This window comes from Auxenochlorella protothecoides, assembly GCF_000733215.1.
Source record: "Auxenochlorella protothecoides strain 0710 unplaced genomic scaffold scaffold97, whole genome shotgun sequence".
NCBI classification, from domain to species: domain Eukaryota; kingdom Viridiplantae; phylum Chlorophyta; class Trebouxiophyceae; order Chlorellales; family Chlorellaceae; genus Auxenochlorella; species Auxenochlorella protothecoides.
This window is the reverse complement of record NW_011934187.1, coordinates 228224-251201: the sequence shown is the minus strand read 5'-3', so window position 1 is coordinate 251201 and position 22978 is coordinate 228224. Positions and strand designations below refer to the sequence as shown.

The window sequence follows — 22978 nt, the reverse complement described above, 5'->3', positions numbered from 1 at the left end:
GCTCGGGGTCGGGGCTCTGCCGCCAGCGCCCGCCCTGCGCGCGCTGCCGGCGGACGCGGCCGCCGAGGCGCTGGGCCTGGCGCCGGGGCCGGCCAGGCGCTCGGCTGCCGGCGGCTGCCTGCTGTGGCACGCGCTGCCGGGCGGGGCGGCGGCTGGCGTGCCGCGCGGCGCGCTGGAGGGCCTGACAGGTGTGCTGGGGCTGCGCTCCGGGCACAAGCGCAAGTTGGGCGAGGGCATCAGGCCCAGCGCGGCGTCGGCCGCCTCCAGACTGCGGCTGGGGCGCAGTTTCGTGGACCTGCTGCGCCTGCTGCAGGCAGGGGGGGCGGGTGAGGACGCGGCTGGGGTGCAGCGTGCGGGAGATCCCGAGTTGCCGGGCGCGGCGACGATGGTGTCGGGGCCGCGACTGGCCCTGCTTTCTTACGGCGAGGTGAAGGCCCGGTGCGGTGTGGAGTACTACGAGCGCTGGGCCGGCCTGCGCCGGCACGCCTTCTTCGAGCACTGGATCCCCAAGCCCCCCGCCGAGCTCCACCTGAATGTCAGCGGCCTGTCCCTGTAGCCTGCACAGTCCTGTTTACATGTAGCCCCCGACCATGGTGCTTTCAGATGAAAGCATGGAGGGGGACCGAGAGGGGTTTCAGTGCCGCGCCGGGTGACCCCGCAGCCCCTCGCACTCGCCGCGTCAGGCGGGGACGAGGTGCAGCCGGCGCAGCGCGGCCCCTGCGGCATGCATGGACCCGGTGACCAGGATCACGCCGGGGCCGCCCCCCTCTCGCACCCCGCCCAGCTCCATGCGCGCCCTCTCCACGGCTGCCACCACCGACGGCTGCATCATCACCCGGCCCGGGCGGGGCACTGCAGCGGCAGGGGGAGGGAACGAGGATGGAGCTCCAAGTGTTTGGGGAGCTGACAGTGCAGGGCCAGTCTGAGGGCTGGGTGCTGTGGGCCGGGCCATGGAGGGCAGCCCCGCCTGCTGACCTGTCACGGACCGCATGCACCGCTGGAAAGGCATCCGGGCATGACTTGCAGGGTGTGTCCGCCGACCCTGCCCCCACTCCCCCACGCGCCCGCACCGTTGAACTGCCACGCTGCCATGATTGACCCTGGCGCCATCGCCCGGGCTCCGCTGCCGGCCACCTCCACCTCGGTCGGGAAGACGGCGACGGGGCGCAGCGCACCCAGCGCCGCGCACATGCCGCTGCACGAGGGATGGGGTGGTCGTGGGAGGTGAGCGATGAGCGCAGAGGCCAAGCTAACTCGGCAAAGCTGCAGGGTGGAGAGCACATTGTGCTCGGCCCGGGCAGTCTCTGGACGCAGACATGATCCACTGCAGGCAGGGCAGAGTGCTTTGGGGCCTGTCAGCCTGCACACCCCACATCCCAGATGGTACCTGGCGTCCTTGTCGGCCGCCGCCGCCAGGACGAGCGCGACAGGGGAGGGTTCCGGGAAAGCGCGGCGCAGCGAGGCGGCCAGGGCGGCGCACGCCTCGGGCGTGTGCGCCCCGTCAACGATCAGCACAGGCCCGGCTCTGTGCTCCGCCAGGCGGCAGCGCTGGAATCTGCCGGGCAGCTGCGCGCGTGAGAGGCCAAGCCTCAGGCCTTCCAGGGTCAGGCCCTGCAGAATTCCCTCCGATGCCAGGACGGCCGCTGCCGTGATGGCGGTGGCGGCGTTTGACAGCTGGTGCACGCCCTCCATGCCCAGCTTCATCTCTGTCAAGCGAGTGGGTGGGGAGGGGCGGACGGTTGCTGGGAGGGGAGGTAAGCGCTCATCTTCAAACACCCGGCATCTTCCGCAGTCCCTCCCCTCTCCTGCACCTCAACACATCAGAATGCCACACACGGTGCCCACCTATGCAGTCGCCCTGCTGAAGACCGAGTGCTGCAGCCACCGTGGAGCCAAGGACTCGCACGATGGCAGGGGCAGCTGGATGCTGCTCCCCGCCCCTTGCAAACTCCAGCTCCACCTCGTCAGCCACCTCGATCACAGGGCACCCCAGCCGGTGAGCTGCGGAGCAGGAGCGGAGGGGACCTGGTGTGTGGGGTGACAGGCTGGTCCCAGCCGAGGTATGAGTTGTCATCTAGCGGTGCTCGGGAAACTTCATTGAATGAGAGCTTTGGGCTGCAGGAGGTTTGGATCCTTGCATGTTCAGAGGGTGCAGCAAAAGCACTTGGCCCTGTCCCCCAAGGCACGCTCCTTCACCCAGGAGGCCTGTGGGATCCCCTGTACCATCCTTTCCTCCCAGGTTTAGACTTACTCAGTATCTCTGGCGTCCACCCACACAGTCCACCAAAAAAAGGCCCACAATCTACCACGCACAGGACCCTGCACAGGCTGTTCCCTCGTTTCACTCCCCTTCTGCAGGGGGCCTCACTGCCGTCCCACTGCAGTCCCTCTAATCCACCTGTTCTGACAAAGCACAAGTACACACCTTCTCGCTTGATTTCCTGGTGGGCTTCGTGCAGGGGCTGGGGTGCCAGCACCAGCGGCCTGCCCGCCTTCAAGACCCCGGCCTTGGCGGCCGCCACGCTACGCACGCTGCCCCCCAGTGCGTCCAGGTGGTCTGACCCGATGGGAGTCACGACCGATAGAGCAAGGCCGGCAGGGCGGAAGGCGTTTGTGGCGTCGCGTGCGCCGCCGAGACCCACCTCCACCACCGCGAGGTCCGTGCCGGCGGCCGCAAAGTGGGCGAAGGCCGCTGCGGTCAGGACCTCGAAGTGGCTGGGGGGTGGCAGCTCCGGAGACGCATGGCTGAGCCCCTGGGCGGTGGGCTGGACCGTGACCAGTGCCTGATCCAAATCCTTGGACGTTATGGGCTTGCCATCCATGAGGATGCGCTCATGCAGGGACACCACGTGGGGGCTGGGAGGGGGTGGGGAAGGTGGAAATCACGGTCAAGGGTAAGATCGATGCCCTGGCCCATGGGCCCCCATTGCTTAGCTCTTGAGCAGCTTCAGATGGAGATGCAAACCTCATTCCATGGGCAGGTCTGGTGCTCCAAGCCTGCATGGGCAAGCAGAGCATAACAATCCACCTGGTGTAGCAGCCCGTCTTCAGCCCAGCAGCTGATGCGATCGACGCCAGCATGGTGGCGGTGGATCCCTTGCCCTTTGTGCCTGAGATGTGCACTGCCTGCCACGCGTCCTGAGGATCGCCTAGCTGGGCAAGCAGCCTGTGCATCTTGGTCTGAGGCCACCGCGTCGGTGGGATTGAAGGTGAGGGAGAGAGGGCTCAAAGATGCAGATACGAATGCCCAGTCCTGGCGCACGTACACATTGACATGGCATGCAGTCTGCATCTCACCAGGTCAAAGCCCTTGGATGTGTCGGTACCAGCGCCTGATGGCACGCCCTCGCGCTCGTGATTTCGCAGCGACTCCAGGTATACCATTCCGGGACCCATGGTGGTGCTGAAGCCTGCGCGCCAGTCCACCAAATTTGTGCGCCACAAACGCGCCGAAGCTTGCATAAACATGACAGATCCTAAGGATTCACTCTGATCTCGTCGTCTTCATGGCCTTGGTTACAGCCGGATCAACGTGGAGGCTTAGTGTCTTCGCCGGTGAGAAGACCCCATGACGGCGAGGGACGGGGCAGTGCTCTGATCACTAAATGGAATTTGCCCAATTGCGCGCCAGGTATCCTCGGAAGCGATATGTGTGGCTATCACGAGCAACCACACGTCCTGCATGGGCATTAGCTTTTTGATGATGTGCCTGCTGCGCGGGCTTGGACACCGACGAAGCTTCAACTTTTATGAGTCGTGAATCGTCAGAAGGAAACGCATCCAGGCTCACTCCCTTGTGAAGTCACAATCACCAGGGCATGTCCTGAAGGGCTACTGAAGGAACACCAGTGCAACATGGCACTCATGCGCTCAACACCGGGCGGTCCTCGCCGCTCCATTCCCTGGCTGATCTACCACGCCGGGGCGATGGCGGCATTCATGTACATTCTGCTACAGGCAGCTCAGACATTGACAAAGGACATGGGCGCGGCTATCCAGGAGAGGCAATCAGCAAGGTCGAGATCCGAGCTTCAGGTTCAGGCCAACACTGGACAGGTACATCATGAAGTCCCTATATGAAGTTGATTGATGCATTTGTATCACACCATGAATCGGGAGCTGCATCGGTGTATATGCCCGCACCCACAGGATCGTCATTCACTGTGGACACCTTCACCTGAGAGGGACGCCAAGGATCCTGAGCTGGCAGCATTCCTGCGCAAGGTACGGCTGTTGCCAGGATACCGTTATCCTGCAGATGCAAGCTGCACTCCCTGTAAGCTGGTGCTGGTGGCGCTCCCTGTGGTGCAGGGCGCTTGCCCAGAATCAATGACACCAGTTTCTTCAAGCGCCCCAAAACTCCTCGGCCCCTCCACTACACGCAGGTCGCGATTAAAAACGAGGTGCTCATGGCTGTGAGCAACATCAACTACGCAAGGAAGGGTGGCATGCTGGACATGTGGATCCAGAATGTGAGTTGGCAAGCGGCAAGTGGAGAATAATGTGCTTCTTGGTCATGGTGAGCACTCCTGTCTGAGGACAACAAACTCCCTCTTGTCTGGTCCCAGGTGCTGCGCGCCGGGGTCAAGAATGCGATGGTGCTGGCGCTGGACGACGAGACCAAGAAGAATGCGGAGGAGATGGGCATGGCCGCCTTCCGCATGCAGCTGGAGGTGGGGTGGGCTGCAGAGCGGGGAAAGGGGGGGGGGGCCGCTGGGCTGATGGGAGGGGTCCTCCTGTTTCCCAACGACTGCACAGGATGCCTACCACTTTCACATGACATGGATTGAGGAGGAGGGCCACTGTCACCCACATGCCCTTCCCAGCTGAGCCCAGCCACCAGCTGGTTTGGTGGGGTGTCGGTGGGCAGGATTCAACCCCACAATCAGCACCGCCATTCCGTAGATTCCCAAGGCACAACAAGGCAACGGCGACAACCATGCGGTTTCAGCGATGAAGTTCCGCATACTGAGCCACTTCCTGGAGCTGGGCTACTCTGTTTTCCTCTCGGGTGAGTGGAGTGACCTCTGTGCACAGGCGGACCCAGCATCTCCCCTGCATTCTGACTGCTGTGTGCCAAGAACACGCAGCAAGGTGTGTTACCAAACCTGCGCTGCCACAAACTCCTCCCCTTCCTCCCAGATGTGGACATCATCACCCTCCAAAACCCCTTTGGCTTCCTGGCACGTGACTCGGACGTGGAGTCCATGAGCGATGGCTGGGACGCCGCCACCGCCTATGGCTACAACGATGTCCTGGGTGGGTTCCGGGGCTGGGCGTGGCAACGAGTGCATGGGGTGGTGAGAGTCAGGAGGGGCGCTTTAAAAGAGGATGTGAATCGAACCAGTACGCCGGGAATGCAAGGAATGTGAGCACGAGCATGAGCCTGCGCTGGTATCTCCTTCCATTGTACTCGTGGGCGAGCACTCCTGCTCGCTTCCATGGACGCATCCCTGCACACCTCCAGACGACGAGGAGATGGGTTGGGCTCGGTATGCCCACTCCATGCGCGTCTTTGTCTTCAACAGCGGCCTGTTCTACATCCGGTGCGTGGGCGGTGGCTCACTGCCACGACTTGTGACTTGGCTTGGGAGGAGGATGTGCACCCCAGTTCCAATCCTGCTCTGTCCTTCTTGCCTGGAGCAGACCCCCTGGCATCACCCATGCAAGCCCCCTCGCCCAGCCCAGTCCCAAGCCCACGCCCCCCCTTCCTCCCCTGGTACAGGGCCACCCAGGCCTCCATGGACCTGCTCAACAAGGTCATCCACCGCGTTGAGACGGAAAACGGCTGGGACCAGGCCCTGTTCAACGAGTGCATCTTCTTTCCCTCCCACCCGGGCTACAAGGTATGGGGAGGGGGGGTGACCAGGCAGGCAGCGTGCGCAGGGTGCTGAGCATGCCTTTCGTAGAGGTGCTGAGCCTCTCTGTTGCGTAGATTGTTTGGAAAGATGCAATGATGGGCGACGGGTGCATGGAACTACACTATGGGGTCCATTGCACTGCACATGCCGATGTCCCACCTCCCCGGTTCTCCCCTCCTGCTCCCCCTCCAAAGGACCCCTCTGTGACACGAAGAGTTCTTGACTTCGAGCTCTTCATGAACTCCAAGACGCTGTTCAAATTCCTACGGTACAGCGGCCAGAAGTATATCGACCACCGCCCCGTCATGATCCACGTCAACTACCACAGCAGTACGTTGGCTGTGGCTCGTGGGTGGCCAGGGCCGGCCGGTGTGGAGCCATGGATGCTTGCATGACTCCTGCCACACCCCTCTTCCATTCCCCCCCTTGGCAGATAAGTTCGAGCGCATGGGTGCCGTCGTGAAGCGATACGTGGATGGCGATCTCAAGGCCCTGGATGACTTCCCCGTGAGGTCGTGAGGTGGCGGGGTGGCCTTCTGGCCAAAGTCATGCTCGTGGCAAGGAGTCCAGAGTCGGGGGATCTCGTGCCTGCACGCAAGGCGGGCTCCAGACCGCAGACAAAGCCTGGGGCTCGTATGCGGCATGTGAATAGTCTACGAAATCATCCCTGTCACTGGCTGTCGAAACCATGCGCTGCCTTTATGTGTTTTACTTACGTCGCAGCACTGGTAGATGGGGCCAAACCATGAAGGGCGAGGTATTCGTATGGGGACTGCAGCATTCGCTTGCGACGGGGTAGGAGGTCGGCGGTCGAGTGCGGGTCTGAGGTAGTTCATGGCACGAGTCTGGTCTGGCGCAAACCCTCCGTGGGCGGCCGTTCTAAACCCATCCTATCATTACGCTTTGCATGTGTCTTGCACTCATGCATCAAGCGCATCGCAGCCTCATACGCTGTTGACACCAGCTCAACACACGTTTTTCGCACCCCAGACGTGCTTTACTTCGAGTATCTTGATCCGGGCGACCGGATGCAGTTCTCGTTCAGATCGATGCACTCACAGTGCATCGAGGTAGCTTCCTGATCCCTAATCGGCTCATAGGGTCATCCGGACGCTGAGAAAGTGAGTGCTCGAATCTGCTCCTTATTTGGGGCACAGATCCTGGAAGTCTGTTGTAGTATCCCAAAGTAGCGCGGATTCTGCTGGTGTTCATGCCCTTATTACTACTTAAAGCACCCAGTAATATGATCTTTTGACGATGCCTGCCAATCAAGATTATCAGACCTCCCAGCAGCAGGGATTCCTACTCGCTGCATGGACGTGCATTCACTGCAATCAGGTCACGCAGGCATCTGACTCCCATACCTGTATGAGATAACGCCATCCCTGATATCGACACTGCCACCCTCGCTCCTTACACTGATAAGCCTCAGGTAGTGCCGAGAAGTATGAAGAGCCATAGATTACGTTCGATCAATGATACTCACATTTGTACAATCTGATGCATACTATACCATACTCAAAAGTTTGCAGGGAAGCCGAGCCAAAAAGGAGATTCAAACGGTGGTATTACTTAATATCCTACACGTCGGTATTGTCACGACTGAGTCATCGATAGAAGATTGGTTTTGCGACGTCTGTCTGTGGATGCGCTGAGGTGTAGGTTCATGGTACGTCACTCCTGTGAGGAAAGGAGGGCCGAAATGTTTGTATTGTGAGTGATTCCCCCGGTCCAACCATCAAAATACCATGCGTCGAAGTATCCGTCGGTGAGTGAGAACCTCAGCGCAAAAGAAAAGTTGCAATGGTTTTGGTGTTAGGAGGCTGTGTGCATCTTCGGTCGTAAACCCGCCAGGGGAAGTCGCAATGACGACCATCCGGGACAGGTGTCCGGCCGGTAGGCTTGGACCCTTTCAGCACCCAGTTCGAGCCCTGGCACTGGGCATGTGCTCTTTATTCCTTCTTTGCGTCCTGGTTCCAATCAAGTTCAACTCTCGAGATGGGTACGCGTTGGACCTGCCGCCACTCTTTAGAACCTCTTCGTCGACCGTCACAGAACACCACAATGTACGGGGTTTCACCCACGAGTTCGACGTGACCAGCGCCATCCTTTTAATTCATCGCATTGCTTTTCTAAGGATTTCACAAGGGCCCCCAGATACTCTGCTCCCGGGCGTTCCCTACCAAGTCCTAACCCTGTGTGCAGGGAAGGCACACACTTGAGCGTCCATCAAGAGAAAAGACACTGCAGTACCCTGGGCTGGCGGCGGCGCTGAAGAAGGTACGTGCCTGGTATGAACATGCAGGGTCGAGCCTGCCCCATGGCCTTGTGGCCCGGCGCATGTTTGGCATGGAGCAGCTCACCTGCCCACCTCTCTGCCCCTCGCAGGTTGCCATCAACAATGAGGTACTGGTGGTGATGTCCGACCGTCGCTATGCGCACAACGACACTATTCTAGACCTCTGCATTCAGAGCGTGAGCTGACAGTAGTGTGGAGGGATTCGCAAATCACAGCTCCACCACCCAGGCACAGCCTACTATTGCTTATGCCTGCCCAAGTCCGTCGCCAGCGGTGAGGGGGCAGGTCTCTACCTGAACCTTCACACTTGTTCCTTTCTCTCCCACTCGCAGATCAACCGAGTGGGCGTGAAGAACGCTCTGGTGCTCGCCTTGGACAACAAGACCAGGGACTTTGCGGAGGGCCGGGGCATGGCCGCCTTCATGATGAAGCTGCAGGTGAGTGCACGAGCATGGAGGGCAGCATTACCTCACCCCGTGCAGCTCCCTCCATTCTCCAGCCAGCTTCAAACATCCCCCATCCCTCTGCGCACCCAGGCACCAGAGAGCCAGCAGCCGGGTGGAGCCCGTACTATGATCGGGGCCCTCAAGTTCCGCATCATGGCTGCCTGCCTTGATTTGGGGTACTCTGTGCTCTTCTCAGGTGGGACACCAGCGGGTTCACAGTGCGCAGACCCCGTCGAGACAGGGTTGCCCTGTGTGGGGGGGCGCCCACGACCCCACACCCGCCCACACCCCCAGGGCCCCACAATCAACCCCTTTCCTTTGGCGCAGATGCCGATGTGTTGGTCCTGCAGAACCCGTTCTCCTTCCTTGTGCGAGACTCCGATGTGGAATGCATGACCGACGGCTACGATGTTAGGACGGCATACGGCTTCCAGACCTCCCTGAGTGAGCGATCCTGCATGCCCATGCCTGTGGGCCTGTTCCGGTCGCGACTCGCGAGGGCAACCCCTAGCCAAGGAACAGGGCCAGGGGCTCTTCAGCTGCCGCCGGCTAGGTTCCCCGGTGATCCCACCCGCCCCATTCCCGCTCTTGTGCATCCAGGGCATGATGAAATGGGGTACGGCAGCGACGCCGTCCTTCTCAACCTTGTGGTGCTGAACGCAGGCTTCATCTACGTCAGGTGTGGACTTGACTGGGATGGGAGGAAAGGGGGGGGGGGGGAGGGTTGAGAGCTCTTAGGGCAGCATGGGATGAGGGCCGCTGCATGCCGTCATCCATTACCTCGGCAGATGCCCAGCACCCCTCCTCATGCTGATCGTTTGTGAACCCCACCCTCATCACTGAGAAAAGCTGTCCTCACTCGCAGAGCGACCGAGGCTTCCAGAGATTTGATGTCGCTGGTCGTCCGCCGGGTGGAGACAGAGAATACCTGGGACCAGACCATCCTCAGCGAAAGCGTGTTCCTACCTTCCACCCCGACGTACAAGGTGTGATGGGGGCCTGGCCTGCGGCTGCTGGGGCTGGAGATGGTTGAGGGCCCAGCGGGCCTATACTCAAGGTCACACTGTCCCCCCCTTGAGAGATTGGGTTGTTTACCTCCCAGTACCAGCTGAGCGTACCCGGGCACCCCTCCCACACGCCACGCTCCCCTGGCATGGTGCAGTCCCCCGCAGTGACTTCCCGGATAATGGACTACGAGCTCTTCCTCAACTCGCTGACCTTGTTCCGGGAGCTGCGCCACACCGGCCAGCACTACACCGACTTCCTGCCGGCCGTGGTCCACGTCAATGCGCACACCGGTGCGAAGGAGAGGGGGGTGAGGAGAACCATGTTGCCTCTCCACAGTGCAGCCACTCCGCCCCAGGGACGTGTGCACAGGTGTGCATGCCACTTACTCCTCCCCCCCGTCCCATGCCCTCCCCCCCCGCAGACAAGGCAGAGAGGATGGAGGCCATCGTTGACCGGTACGTGAAGGGCAACTTCACCGCCCTCGACCACTTCCCCCTGGGATCGGCGCGCTGACGGCGGGGCCCGGCGACGCACTGATTGCGGCGCAAGCACCGCAGTCCTCAGGGCCGGCTTCCCCAGTGCGGCTGCTGCTGCCGGCCGTCTTTCTTCCAGGGACCTCGCCCTCGGGCGTCCCATGGCCTGTTCAAACCAGGCCCCAAACCACGTTGGCGCAAGCGCTCTTGTCTCCCTCCTTCACATGCCCCCTTGAAACTCCCACTCAATCCTCTGCTCCTTGCCCCTGCTCCACTTGCCTTGCCTCGACTCTGTGACAGCAGCGCCGCCCAGGAGGCGGCATGCGCATGCGCATCGCACACACCTCGCCTTTCAAACCCTCCAGACACTGATGGTGCCGTCGGCCGACCCCGTGGCCACCGCGTCCTCCGCCAGCCACACCAGGGTCCGGGGCACCGCGCCCGCTGCCAGCCCCGGGCCCGCCCGCGCGCCAGCGCCGTCGAAGACGTGCAGCGTGCCCGCGTCGTCCACCACGGCGGCGCGCCGCCCGGCGGGGCAGGTCGCCAGCGCTGCCCGCGCGCCGCGCGCCGTGGCCGCCGCCTCGGACCCCCAGGCGTGCCCCGCCACGGCGCCCCCGGCCGCCCCCCCGCCCCGCGCCTCGCCCACCTCTACCATCTCGGCCAGCTCGCCGGCCTCGGCGGCACGCAGTAGCCCATCGGAGGTGAGCAGCGCGAAGCCGCGGCCCATCCAGCGCAGGGCCACGGGCGCGGCGGCCAGGTCGTCGCGCGTGGCCAGGGGCCCCGTCAGCGCGCCGCCCACCCACCCGGCGCCGCCGCGCGCCACGTCCCAGGCCATGAGCCGCCCCTCACGCCGCTCCCCGCTCCAGTGCCCCGTCACCAGGGTCTGCGTGGCGGGGGCATGGGCTCCACAGCCGCCCGCTGCCGCCTGGGGCGACAAGAACGCGCACAGCGTGGCCTGCCCAGACTCAGGCGCGACATCGGCGCGCAGCACGCCGGACTCGGCCTCCCACACCCGGCACCGCGCCTCGCCCACGGCGGCGAGCAGAGCGCCGTCGGGGGAGGCAGTCAGGCCGGCGGGCGCGCCTGGGCCCGGGCCGGGCAGGTTCAGGCGCGGCGGCGCGGCTAGGTCGCGCCACACGCGCACCGCGCCGTCCGACCAGCTGCCGGCCAGCTGCCCGGTGTCGTGAAGGAAGCAGGCGCGTACGGGGACGGGCGCCGGTGCAGCGCCGGGAACAGTCAGCCGCGCCGCCAGGGCCAGCGCCGGGCGTGGCACGCCCGCGCTGCTGGCCAGGCGCCAGACCGCCAGGCTGCCGTCCTGGGAGCAGGAGGCGAGCAGGCCGGCACGCGCGTCGTGCGCCAGCGAAATCACGCGCCCGGCATGGGCCGCAGGGGTTTTACCCAGGCAGGCCCCCGTCGCGGGGCACCACAGGCGCAGGCTCCCGTCGGCGCCCCCGCTGGCGAGCAGGGTTGTGGGGGGGGATGCCGGCGCTGCCTTGTCGCCACCCCTTGAAGCCTGGCGGGCGGCAGAGTGCAGTGGGATGAGGGTGGGGCGGCTTGCATCGGGAAGCTGCTCTCGCAAGGTGGCCTCACCCTTGGGCGGCAGGGCAGCAGAGGTCAAGCAGCCGCAAGCTTGGACATGTGTACCCCTGCCTGCCCCTCTTGGCGGTCCTCCTGCCGACCCCTCACCCCTCCTCCAACCCCCCTCGCACGATGCGACGGTCCCTGCAAAGCTGCAGCCCCTTGAGACGCACATCACCCTCCTCCCCCAAACCCATCACCCAACCGCACCGGCAGCGCAGCCAGGCAGGTCACGGCGCCCTCATGGCCGCAGCACAGCGCACGCCTTGCGGCCCGGGTGGCCACTTTCGCCAGCTCGGCGCGGGCGGGCGCCAGGTCGGCCGCCAGCCCGGGGTCCAGCTCCAGCGCGCGGGCGTAGGCCGCCGCCGCGGCGGCGTGGTCCCCCACCGCGGCGTGCGCTGAGCCCGCCCGCACGTGGCCTTTGGCCCAGCGCGGGCGGCGGGCCAGGGCCAGCTCGGCGGCACGCACCGCGGCGGGGGCGTCCCCCGCGCGCAGGGCGCAGAGCGACAGGTTGGCAAGCGCCGGCGCGGGGTCGGGGGGCAGGAGGGCCAGGTGGGCGCGATAGGCGGCTGCCGCCCGGGCGTACTGCCCCTCCCGGCACAGGGCGTCCGCCTGAGCCTTCAGCAGGCTGGGGTCCGGGGCAGCCACGCTCGCCATGCTCGCTGCGGCGAGCTCGGTGCCGTGGCCGATCAAAACCTAGCGAGGAATCAGTGTAGCGCGGGTGTGTCGGGTGAGAGGGATATGTCGGCACGAGTCCTACAACCTCCGCACTTGCTACCGTTGACCCAGAGCTTTGCACTGAGTACTCATGGACCCGGATGGGGTGCTGCCCTTCTATACCGAATTCCAATTCCTAAGGCTGTGAAGCAGGTCGTGCTGGATACGTCTGTGCACGTTCGACAATGACCCGCAAGCGACTGCTTGAGAAACGACCATGCACGCTGTCATCGTAGATCAGACTCCATACCGAGCCATGGCCAGGTCGACAGCAGAACACTTCTAAGGTTCTCTTTCCATGGTATGGTGGTGTTCAAAAACACCAGTGAGATCGAGGGTTAAGGCGTTCAAGCGCGCTCGCCACGGATGCGACGGGCCAGCTGGATGTCCTTGGGCTGGATGGTCACGCGCTTTGCGTGGATGGCAGCCAGGTTGGTGTCCTCGAACAGGCCGACCAGGTAGGCCTCGGCGGCCTCCTGCAGGGCCAGCACGGCGGAGGACTGGAAGCGCAGGTCGGTCTTGAAGTCCTGGGCGATCTCGCGGACCAGGCGCTGGAAGGGCAGCTTGCGGATCAGCAGCTCCGTGGACTTCTGGTACTTGCGGATCTCGCGCAGGGCGACGGTTCCGGGCCTGTAGCGGTGAGGCTTCTTCACTCCTCCCGTCGCGGGGGCGGACTTGCGAGCGGCCTTGGTGGCCAGCTGCTTGCGGGGGGCCTTGCCACCGGTGGACTTACGGGCGGTCTGCTTGGTGCGGGCCATGGCTGCGGTTACTTCTTTGCAATTGTAGGTTTATAGGCTTGCAAGCATGTATACAGCCCCATGTCCATGCCTGAACGTGTTTGTGCCTCCCGCAGTGGATCGTCGTTCTTTCCCACGCTTTCTAAAACCCCTCTTGGATTGGTGAGCTCCCGGCCTGTGCTCATAAGATAGAGTCTTGAGGCAAACACCGTAATTAATTAGCCCGTATCCTTCCCTATCAAGAAAATTAACCTCCTGCAACCATGTCTGGGCGCGGCAAGGGCGGAAAGGGCCTGGGAAAGGGCGGTGCCAAGCGTCACAGGAAGGTGTTGCGCGATAACATCCAGGGCATCACCAAGCCCGCCATCCGTCGCCTGGCCCGCCGTGGCGGTGTCAAGCGCATCAGCGGCCTGATCTACGAGGAGACCCGCGGCGTGCTCAAGGTGTTCCTGGAGAACGTCGTGCGCGATGCCGTGACCTACACCGAGCACGCCCGCCGCAAGACCGTGACCGCCTTCGACGTGGTCTACGCCCTCAAGCGCCAGGGCCGCACCCTGTACGGCTTCGGCGCCTAAGAACCTCGCCACCAAAACAAACCTGGTGTTATTAGACACCACCACCCTGGAAGTTGAAGGCTGACACCTGGCTGTTACGCGTCCAAAGCCAAATTCTATTGGCAACGTGCATGGCTACAGTGCAACATTCGCTGCATTACTTAGGGGGTGCATACCCGCCAGTCCTGCAGAGGCTCTCCTGCGTGGCAGGCCACGACGCCATCAATCATCAAACCTGATGTGGCGGCCCTGAGGAGTGGCAACACCCTTCAACTTCGGTGCGGGCTCAGGTCCGGCCATAGGCTTCACCTCGTCGTCCTCGTCAAACCTGTTGGGTACACCACAGAGGCATGCTTTGGGCAACCATGCCATGGCTTTAAATGGTAACACAGCTCTCGCCCCTCATAAGATACCCTCCCAAGGCATTCCAGCCGTCCCACCTGATGTGTGTTCCCACAGGGGTGGGGACGCCCCGCAGCTTCGCCTCGGGCCCCAGCTCAAGCCCGGCGAGAGCGGAGGTGAGGTCCTCTGCACCAGCCTGCTCCTCCTCCTGGACCAGTTTTGAAATGGGGTCCAGGGTTCAAGAATTGATGGCACAGCTCTGATGGCACTTGGTTATGATCATTCGACCTCGCGCAATGCTCGCCAGGCAAGGGAGGGACACCGCAGCATTGTATGAGGGCAGCCTGCAAACTCCACACTTACCCAAGCCTCCTCCTCCCCGTAGGCATCGTACTCCTCCTCCTCCTCCTCCTCTTCTTTCTCAATTTCGTCCTCACAGTCTTTGGGAGCGTCCTCCTTCGCCTGAGAAGCGGAGGCAGCCATGCGGGCCGCGACCTCCTTCTTCAGCTGGCGCAAGGACCTGGCGGGGGAATGCATTGTGGGATTTGGGGTGAGCCAAGGGGCATGCCCGAGTGTTCTCGGTGGCTGAAAACTCCGGCTCAGCTCTGAAGGAAGACGCATGCTGCGGGGAACATGGTCCTGCCGGCCCCACAACTACCACCGGCCACTCCCATGTCCTGCCCAGGTTTTCAAACCTGGAATCGAAGCCGGAGCTGGGGACAGACACCTTGGAGGCCACACGTGGGCGCCCCTGCGGCAGCACGGCATCGGTGCCTGCCACGGTCGCAGCCAGGAGCGGCGGGGTGTCCTCAGCGCCTTCCTCCTCGATGGTTTGATCCCCCAGCTCCTCCACCTCCCTGGCCAGGGCGCTGTTGACCGCAGTGGCTGCCTGCGGTGAGGCAGCGGTCGGGGGCTCGCGCTCTGCCGCGCCAGCAGCCGCACCGGCGGCGATGAAGAGGATTGCGGGGCTGAGGCCAGGCATACCGGCGGCAGCCGTGCCGGCGGTGGCAGGCGTGCCGGCGTTACCATTGGGCGTGTCGGCGCTCGCCTTTGTCCCGCTCCCCAGTGGGCTGGGGAAGGCAGGGGCAGCCTCCTCCTGCTCGGGGCTGGCGGGAAAGGCGCTGGCGGAGCTGGGCCCAAGCACGGTAACAGTTCGGGGTCCCATGGGTGGGGCAGACGCCGGCGCGGGGCTGGCTGAGTCCACTCCGGGGCTGGCCGAGTCCACCCCCGGGCTGCACGCCACGGCAGCAGCGATGGCGTCGCCGACCGAGATTGACGCGCAGGGAGACTCGGGGGGTGTGGAGAAATCGCAGGGAGACAGTGTCCCCACCGGGGAGAAGTAGGCCGAGGTGAAGGGGGCGGGGGCGAGGGTGGGGGCAGACACGACTGGTGTTGCCTCTACCAGGGCATCCTCACTGCCACCTAGGACCTGAGGAGCGTGTCGTGCAGGGAGAGAGGCACGCTGATGTGGGAGAGATTGAAGAGCAGGCTCATGTGGAACCACATCTTGGGAATACACCTCCCCCATGACCACAGCTGTCGCACAGATGGGCAGGTTGCACAGGAAAGCAGCGGCAAAATTCTTCTTTTACCAGCATACCCTGCCTAAGATTGTGGCCCACCTTTGCAGCTGCCTTCAGGGCCGTTTCTACCCCTGGGAGGGTGCCACTCGGGAGCAGACCATGGGCAGGGGTGGGCTGCGGGGTACGTCCCTGGTGCTCTGTGGGGGCCTGAGGCACCCCGGGGGTCACAGGGGGGAGGGAGGACAGGCCAAGCCCAGTGGGCGTGGGACCGACCTCGGGCACCGTCTTCTCGGTGACGCTGGGGGTCTTGGTCTCCCATCCTTCCTCCTGCAAGGGAAATTCTGGATTGGGTTGCGGTGGTAGGGCTCATATGGTATGATTCGCGACAGGTGGCAGCACCGAGCAGTATGACATCTAATCACGCCATGCACCACCTGTATCTCGGTGTTCGTGATGTCGAACAGGACAGCGGGGGGGCAGTCGGTGACGCCGCGGCGGGTCGCCTTGCGGCCCGTGCGAGTCGTGGCAGGGGCATCGGTGGGAAGCGCCGCGAAGCCCGCTGCATGATGGATCCATCAACGAGATAAACTAGATCTTACTGTTCAGATACTGGTATGGAATGGTTTCGGCAATCAAGGCAACTTCCCCGCAGGATATCCTACACCGGACCCACTCACGGGTCTGGCCATTCTGTGTGGCGATCCTCGCCCTACTGCGCGTCACTCTACTCTCGCTGTACATGGTGAAGCAGGATGCGTTGCTGGAAAAGATTTGACTGTGAATGTGAATTGAGACAACAGCCGGCGGGGGGCATTTTTGAACATTTGTACCGCCTTCGGGTGATCATGGATGTCCCGCAGCAGGCGCTGCATGCGCGGGCCGATCTCAAACATCGACAGAGTAGCACAGGTGCCGGGTGCAGCTTCAGCGTCGTGGGACGACCTAGAATCCACCGAGAACGCTCGCCAAAAGGTTGCATTAATCAATCCAGGGCGTTAATGCCCAAGGGCTGGCCATGCTCGCCCGCGTGATCGAGCTGCATCAAGTTGATGCGGGCTGGGAGATGGTCCACCTGGGCCTCCAAGAAGTTGGCACTCACAAAGCACCCCTTGGCCCCATCACCCCCCTTCATGAGATCATGAATCGAGTCAGGGAGGCAACGTTAGGCACAGGTACTGGCATGGGCTGCTGCCATGCTCCGTGCATATATTGCATCTCAAGGCAAGGGCAGTGCAGGTCAGGGGTAAGAGAGCACACGCCAATGCTCTCAGGCCTTCCACTCGCAGTGTCGGCCTGCGAGGAGCCCAGCCCCATGTGTACCCTGCTGCCTCTCCCCGAAGCCGCGCTGGAGTGTCTGGCTTCGTGTGACCCCGAGGGCCTACGCGTCGGGCAAGAGGAGGAGAAGACGCCGGTGCACAATCGAGGCCTCCGATCCATCTTCCTCCAGCCCGAGAGCAGCAGGCCCACCGACGAGTCGAAGGCTGACGCCCCACGAGTGGACCTGATGTCAGAGGACTCTGCTGCGAGGGACGAGCCTGCGGACCTATCAGACCCCCTCCCCAAATCACTGCCGGCGGAAGCCGAGGGAGGTCTCTGTCTATTCGAATTTCCTGCACCAGTGGAAAATATTGCAGTCTGTTCAGGTGGGACGGGTTTGAGTGGCAAGTCATTGCGTTCCCACCAACGTCGCGCAGTACTTCACTTGGCGTGTGGCTGGTGCCCTTGATTGGGCCTCAAGTCCCTGCACAGACAGGAGAGTGTCGCATCAACCTGCGCTGTCATCACCCTCAGCTCTTCGCTCCCCATTCAGGGCACAGCCCCAACTCTGGCGGACATGGCTTTGAGTATGACGTTTTCACCCAGGCGACCCTCACCCCAGGACCGCACGCCTGGGCAGGTGGGTTGAGGCCGCACGCTCTCAGGAACATGCTTTGCTACAGCTATTCCGGAGGAACCTGTCAGGGTCTTCGGGATCACGCAAAGGGGTAGCATCGGGCCAACGTTCAGTAGATCTCCGACAGCATTGCAGCTTCATCCCTCTCTGCGATTCCCCATCTGCAGCTGGGACGCTGGCTGACAGCGAATGCCTTGCAGAGGAGCCGAGGAGAGGTGCGGCACCGCCCCTGGCTGTCGCTGTTCCAGCTCCCCCCTCCTGGCATGCCCAGCACAGGCTTGAGGCGCCAGCAGCGCACCAAGCCGCACACGGAGACAGCGCCCTGCCAGTGGTTTCTCATTGCAAAGGAGTCCCTGTGCCGGCGACGAATGCGGGTGACCCTCTCTCAGTCCAGCCAGAGGGCTCACACAGCGGAAGCACGCTTGGCGTCTCGGCCGGAGGAGGCACCACCCGTGCCAGGCCGGCGTCAACACGCGCGAGTCCCGCCCCCTGCAGCGCCAAGAAAGCACGGCCTGGCGGTCGGTGTCTGGCCACCGACCTCGTTGCCGACCTGAGGTCGCTCATGAGGGAGGGAGGCGACGAGGGGCCGCCAGCAGTGGCACAGTGTCGTATTGCTCCTGGCGGGACTGGAGCAGCATGCGTACCCCCCAACACATCAAGACCTTGCGAGGCCAGCGCCTCGGGGGCAGGTGCACTCCCTGAGCCCAGCCAGTGGACGCAGGGGCCCGACCCTGGCGCCCTGGAGAGCTGCCTGGAAGCTGCCGAGGCTGCAGCAGCGCTGGAGCGTGGCCGGGCCGTCCATCCTGGGTTCACAACGGGCCTGGGGGCGGCGGTCAGGGTGTCCAGTGCCAACCTGGCGGCTGCGCGGAAGCTACTGGAGGAGGACACTCCCGCGTCGGAGCAGGGTCCCACGCGCACCTCGGCCGCCGCGGCAGCGGCGGCTCCGGTCCTCGTGGCAGGGTTCAGCACCGGAGCAGGGGCTCCCGTGCACGTCTCCGCTGGACGCCTGGAGGCCGCGAGGTGGCTGTTGGACGAGACTGAAGGTGCGGCGCCCGCCGCCGCCGACCGGCAGGGAGGGCCCATCGGCGAGGGCCTGGTTGAACACAGCCCCACGCCCGGCTTCACGACGGGGCTGGGGGCGCCGGTGGCCGTCACGTCGTCCCGCCTCGAAGCCGCCAGGAAGCTGCTGGCCGAGGAGCCACCCGCCGCCAAGGAGCCGTGCCCCGCCCCCGCCACCGTGGCGGCGTGCTTCAGCACGGGGCTAGGCAGACCGGTGAGCGTGTCGCCGTCGCAGCTGGCAGCTGCGCGGAAGCTGTTGACCGAGGACCCACCCCAGGCCGGCAAGACCGCAGACCCAGCGCCGCCGGCCGCCGGCCCCTCCTCGCCCATGGTGGGGTTCAGCACGGGGCTGGGCACGCCGGTCGCGGTGTCCAGGAAGCGTTTGGAAGCCGCCAGGAAGCTTCTCACCGACGAAGACGGCGCAAACGAGGGCCACCCGGCCTCGGCCTTCCCGGGATCCAGTCCGGCCGGACAGCCAGATACGCCCAGCCTCAGGGTCAGGCCGCCTGCACCGGGCGAGGGCCCCGGCCCCGGCGAGACGACCCCCTGCGCCAACACGAGCCACCAGCTGCTGAGTCCAGGGTCCACCGGTCTCCGCTGCGGGCCCGGGCCCGGGCGGGCCCGCTCTGGTGGGGTGCAGCCCTCAAGGTTTGTCTTGGCATGAGGCATGGTAGGGATGGGGAGAGAGGACACATCTGAATCCATTTGAACTATTAGAAACGGCCAGCCTGTGCTAGACCCTGGGTTATGCCCTGGCCGCCGCTTCCTCGCCGTGTGCGCACGGCTCCCCAGGTCTGTCCCACTTGCTTCCATCCTCCATCCTCACGCCCCTGCAACCCGCAGACTGGGGGCCGGCGGGATGACGCCCTCCACCTCCGGCCCAGGCATCAAGCAGCGCAAGAAGTTCCAGACGCCGCGGAGCCTGGTGAGGCGGCGGGGCTTGGGGGGTGGAGAACGGGGGGGGGGGGGCACTTTACGAAGCCGTGCGGTGCCCTGAACAAAGTGTGCCTTCCCTTTCCAAGCGCACGCCTAGCAGGCCCAGCGACCGGCACTGGGTGCGGTTCCCACGCCCAGACTCAAACCTTGTCAGTTTTGTGACTCCCCCCCAAACCAACCTTCCAGGGTCCACTGGTGCGCCCCCGGGCTGCCCCCAGCGCACCCACAGCAGGCACCCCCGACCTGCCGCGGGCCAGGCTGCACCGGCTGGGCAGGACGCTGATGGCGCAGGCGGCTGAGGCGATGGCGGTGCCTCCCGGCCAGGCCCCCGACGCGCAGCCGCCGGCCTCGGAGCCCGGCGAGGCGCTGGACGCGGCCGGCGCCCAGGCTGCGCTGCTGGACGCCGGGGCTGTGGCCGCCCATGCCAGCCTGGACTGGGTGGCCAATGCCCTGCGAATGGTCGCCTGGAAGACAGGCAGGGTGGAGGCCGTGCTGGGGGAGGGCGCGGCTGGGAGGCTGCAAACCAGGGCAATGATTCTTGACGCCCTGCGGCGACGGTGCGGGGGGCGGTTGGGGGGGCAGGGGAGCATGGTTTGGGCATTCACCATCAGGGACATGCCACCACCTGCACAAACCCCAGGGTGGTTTGCAGATGCCAGAAGCACGGGGTATCCCCACGTCGGGCGGTGCACACGCCGGCACCACTCCCACCCTTTCTCCCTCATCCACCACCAGGTACGAGCTGGAGTTTGGCAGGGGGCGCTGCCCTGTGCTCAAGGCCGTGCTGCAGCACGACGAGCCGGCGGCGCAGTGCATGGTGCTGGCGGTGATGCGGGCCACCCCCGGCGACGCCGCGGTGCGCTCTGGGGCTTGAAAGGGTGGAACAAAGTGCCAGTAGTAGGATGGAGTGAATCCAGGCGGGGGAATGATGTGTGGTCCAGGGCTAAACTGACGGGCCCGGCAGGCATGCCATTGCCACAGCAGATTGCAGGCTGCGCCGGCCCATGCAGTCCCCACCCCTTCATGTACCTGCTCCGCAGGTGGAGCTCACAGACGGGTGGTACCGGATCTGGGGCCGGCTGGACGCCCCGCTCGCCGCGCTGTGCTCGTCTGGCAGGATCGCGCCGGGGTCAAAACTCCGCATTTGCGGCACCACCCTGCAGGGCGCAGGGCCAGGGGACCCGCTCACGGCGGCCGCCACCTCGAGTCTGCAGCTCTGCATCAATGGGACGCACAGGTGAGTGCATGTGTGGCAAAGTGGGAAGAAGGGATGGAGACAGCGCGGTCCAGCATGTCGCTCTTTGCATGGAGGCAGGGAGTCTCCTCACCACTGAGACTGCGGCTGCCCCGCACTCCCTACGACAGGGCGCCTGACAGCTGCCGGCTGGGCAGGCAGTGGCACCGGTCAACCCTGCTCCCCCTGAGTCTCGTGGACCCGGGGGGGGGCGCCATACCCCGGACCCTGGTGGTGGTGCAGAGGTGGGCTCCGAGCAAGGGCCTGCAGGCTTGGGTCGCGGGGACGTGCCCGCCGGTGTATGGAGCCGTCCCGCCCTGCACGGCTGTTGGGTGGATGGCAGCCTGGATGCGTGTTCTGCTGGTTACGTCGAACCTGATCATCTGGTCACGCACACCTTCCCCCACTTGGCACCAGCTGGTGCGCCACATTCCTCCTCCCCCTGTCCCCGCTGTTCCCTCGCCCCCTTCCCACTACATCACAGCCAACCAAACTCCTCATCCCATCCGCAGGGTGTACCCGCCGCTGGTGTGGTGCAGCCTGTCCAACGGCACCAGCCTCATGCAGACCCTGCGTGCACATCGCGCCACCCAGAACGCCGCCACGGCCCACACCGAAAAGGTCCGGCGCTGAGGCCCACCTGCTGCGCATGCTTGCTGCCTGGCGCTGGGGTCTCACCCTCCTCTTCCCTGGGCCTGCAAACGCCCACTCATGAGCATACCATGCCAGTGACCCCGCTCCCCAGCCGGACCTCCCCCTACCCTCCCACGCCCAGGCCCAGACGGAGGTGGCTGCCCGTATCACGGCCCAGGAACGCGAGCGATGCAGAACCCTGCTGGCCGAGACCCCGGCGCAGGAACTGGGGCCGGTGCAGCGCGCCTACGCGCGGCTGCAGGCGGACGCCGGGGCCTCCCAGGGCTCGGGCGAGGACCTGAGCCCCGCGCAGCGGGCCGCGCTGGATCGCCTGGTGGCCGAGCGGCAGGCGCAGATGCAGGCCCAGTGCGAAGCCGAGCTGGGTCAGGCGGAGACCGGGCCGGAGGCTTCAGAGGTACATGGAGGGGGGAGGCCAATTCCTGGAGCCAGGCCACTTTTTTCTGGACACGTCAGCAAAGGCTCACTCCTCCTCACACGGATGTCCATGACTGCTTCATTCAGGTGATGGTGACCAAGGCGGTGCCGGTGCAGACCCTGCTGCTGGGGGAGGTCAGGCATCGGCACAGGCGGTCAGGGACGAGCGGTGCACCCACCCAGGCGCTGTGCACGTGAGGTCCCCTGGGCTGTGGTCTTTCGGGGAGGGAATGTAGCAGTGCCTGCTCCAGGCAATCGTATGCGTGAGCAGGCAGGCAGGCATGGTCCACGCCAAGCTGCAGCAACACGATGCCCCTCCCATGTCCCACCTCTTCCCATACCCCGGCGCCTAGTATCTGGAGGCCGGGGGAGGAGATGGGCGGCGTACGCGAGGGCTCTATCTTTTCAGCGCTGGGCTTGGAGCCGCGACCCCGGCGCGGGGCCGCCAACCCTGAGGCTCGGGCGGGGCTGGAGGTGCAGACGGGACGCGGCACCCGGTGGAGCCTGGTGGCCCACGACCGCACGGCGCTGCCGCCCAGCCTTGAGGCGGCGGCGGCGCCGCGGAGGGCGTGGAGCCTGGCATGCGTGCCGCGAGGGGACGCCGGGGAGGTGGACACCGCAGGCTTCTGCCTGTGTGTCGGTCCCGTGGTGGCACTAGGTGAGGCGAGCTGGAGGCCGTGAGTGAGGCAGGGGCGCGCTGGTTGGGATGTGTGCGACGCGTAGCGCGCTCGCCAAGTAGGATGGCATCGGCAGTGAGAGTGCGCAGGAGGGATTATCCCTACGTCTGCTGCCGCGCTCTTCGAACAGTATCTCTGAATGGATCTGAACCCCACCCTCCTCCCACACCAAGCACAGGGCATGCGGCCCAGGCGAGTCAGTGGGCCTTCTTCGTGGATGCCAGCTGCCCAGCGCAAAGCGGCGACCACACCCACCCCCCGCCCTGGCTGCTGGCGGTGAGGCTGGAGGGCGCCGTGCAGGGCATGGACTGGTTGGACCCCGGCACGCACGCGGGGGCCGTGCTGGAGCTGCGAGACGTCGTGGTGGGTGCTGTGGACGCAGACTCTCGCGTGCAGCAGGTTGTCGCCGACAAGCACTCCTCCATCTCGCCGAGGTGAGTTGGGGCCCAAGTGGTGCTGATAGTGGCTTGTATGCGTGCGCAGTCCACACAGAGTGTGCTGGGTGTGCTGCCACACCTTGAGCAAAGACCCGCAGTTCAATTCCTGGCACTGCTCATGGCCGATTGACTTCC

At 64.5% G+C, this 22978-nt stretch overlaps 8 protein-coding genes across 8 annotated transcripts in view; 5 read left to right on the top strand and 3 right to left on the bottom strand.

The window, feature by feature from the left end:
• The window catches only part of F751_6838 (tRNA-specific adenosine deaminase 1), a gene marked incomplete at both ends in the record, with an annotated part of 2398 nt that extends 1842 nt beyond the window's left edge, over positions 1-556 (top strand). Inside the window, one exon of the mRNA XM_011398446.1 lies at positions 179-556. Within this exon, the coding sequence (XP_011396748.1) occupies positions 179-556 (378 nt within the window). The remainder of the gene's footprint in view (positions 1-178) is intronic.
• A 123-nt stretch (positions 557-679) lies between these two features.
• F751_6837 (Folylpolyglutamate synthase) lies at positions 680-3396 on the bottom strand (the record flags this gene model as incomplete). Its single annotated transcript, XM_011398445.1, has 7 exons — positions 680-852; positions 1071-1195; positions 1388-1706; positions 1846-2001; positions 2426-2856; positions 3029-3180; positions 3298-3396. The coding sequence occupies 7 exons, from the start codon at positions 3394-3396 to the stop codon at positions 680-682; spliced, it is 1455 nt and encodes a 484-aa protein (XP_011396747.1).
• A 711-nt stretch (positions 3397-4107) lies between these two features.
• On the top strand, positions 4108-6380 carry F751_6836 (hypothetical protein; the record flags this gene model as incomplete). The annotated part of the gene is made up of 9 exons (XM_011398444.1): positions 4108-4224; positions 4386-4472; positions 4569-4673; positions 4906-5011; positions 5143-5259; positions 5468-5546; positions 5726-5846; positions 6056-6191; positions 6295-6380. The coding sequence occupies 9 exons, from the start codon at positions 4108-4110 to the stop codon at positions 6378-6380; spliced, it is 954 nt and encodes a 317-aa protein (XP_011396746.1).
• A 1424-nt stretch (positions 6381-7804) lies between these two features.
• F751_6835 (hypothetical protein) lies at positions 7805-10127 on the top strand (the record flags this gene model as incomplete). The annotated part of the gene is made up of 10 exons (XM_011398443.1): positions 7805-7927; positions 8067-8141; positions 8250-8336; positions 8493-8597; positions 8697-8802; positions 8934-9050; positions 9207-9285; positions 9472-9592; positions 9769-9904; positions 10036-10127. The coding sequence occupies 10 exons, from the start codon at positions 7805-7807 to the stop codon at positions 10125-10127; spliced, it is 1041 nt and encodes a 346-aa protein (XP_011396745.1).
• A 312-nt stretch (positions 10128-10439) lies between these two features.
• Positions 10440-13140, bottom strand: F751_6834 (Histone H3; the record flags this gene model as incomplete). The annotated part of the gene is made up of 4 exons (XM_011398442.1): positions 10440-10493; positions 11232-11600; positions 11876-12084; positions 12747-13140. The coding sequence occupies 4 exons, from the start codon at positions 13138-13140 to the stop codon at positions 10440-10442; spliced, it is 1026 nt and encodes a 341-aa protein (XP_011396744.1).
• Positions 13141-13382: 242 nt separating this feature from the next.
• F751_6833 (Histone H4) lies at positions 13383-13694 on the top strand (the record flags this gene model as incomplete). The annotated part of the gene is made up of 1 exon (XM_011398441.1): positions 13383-13694. One exon carries the CDS (start codon positions 13383-13385, stop codon positions 13692-13694), a length of 312 nt encoding a protein of 103 aa, XP_011396743.1.
• A 600-nt stretch (positions 13695-14294) lies between these two features.
• Positions 14295-16279, bottom strand: F751_6832 (hypothetical protein; the record flags this gene model as incomplete). Its single annotated transcript, XM_011398440.1, has 5 exons — positions 14295-14535; positions 14711-15444; positions 15812-15865; positions 15973-16097; positions 16216-16279. The coding sequence occupies 5 exons, from the start codon at positions 16277-16279 to the stop codon at positions 14295-14297; spliced, it is 1218 nt and encodes a 405-aa protein (XP_011396742.1).
• A 571-nt stretch (positions 16280-16850) lies between these two features.
• On the top strand, positions 16851-22844 carry F751_6831 (Breast cancer type 2 susceptibility protein-like protein; the record flags this gene model as incomplete). Its single annotated transcript, XM_011398439.1, has 12 exons — positions 16851-17033; positions 18103-18719; positions 19335-19416; positions 19614-19984; positions 20163-20283; positions 20468-20664; positions 20793-20906; positions 21174-21282; positions 21437-21709; positions 21817-21923; positions 22083-22387; positions 22585-22844. The coding sequence occupies 12 exons, from the start codon at positions 16851-16853 to the stop codon at positions 22842-22844; spliced, it is 2739 nt and encodes a 912-aa protein (XP_011396741.1).
• Positions 22845-22978: the final 134 nt, after the last annotated feature.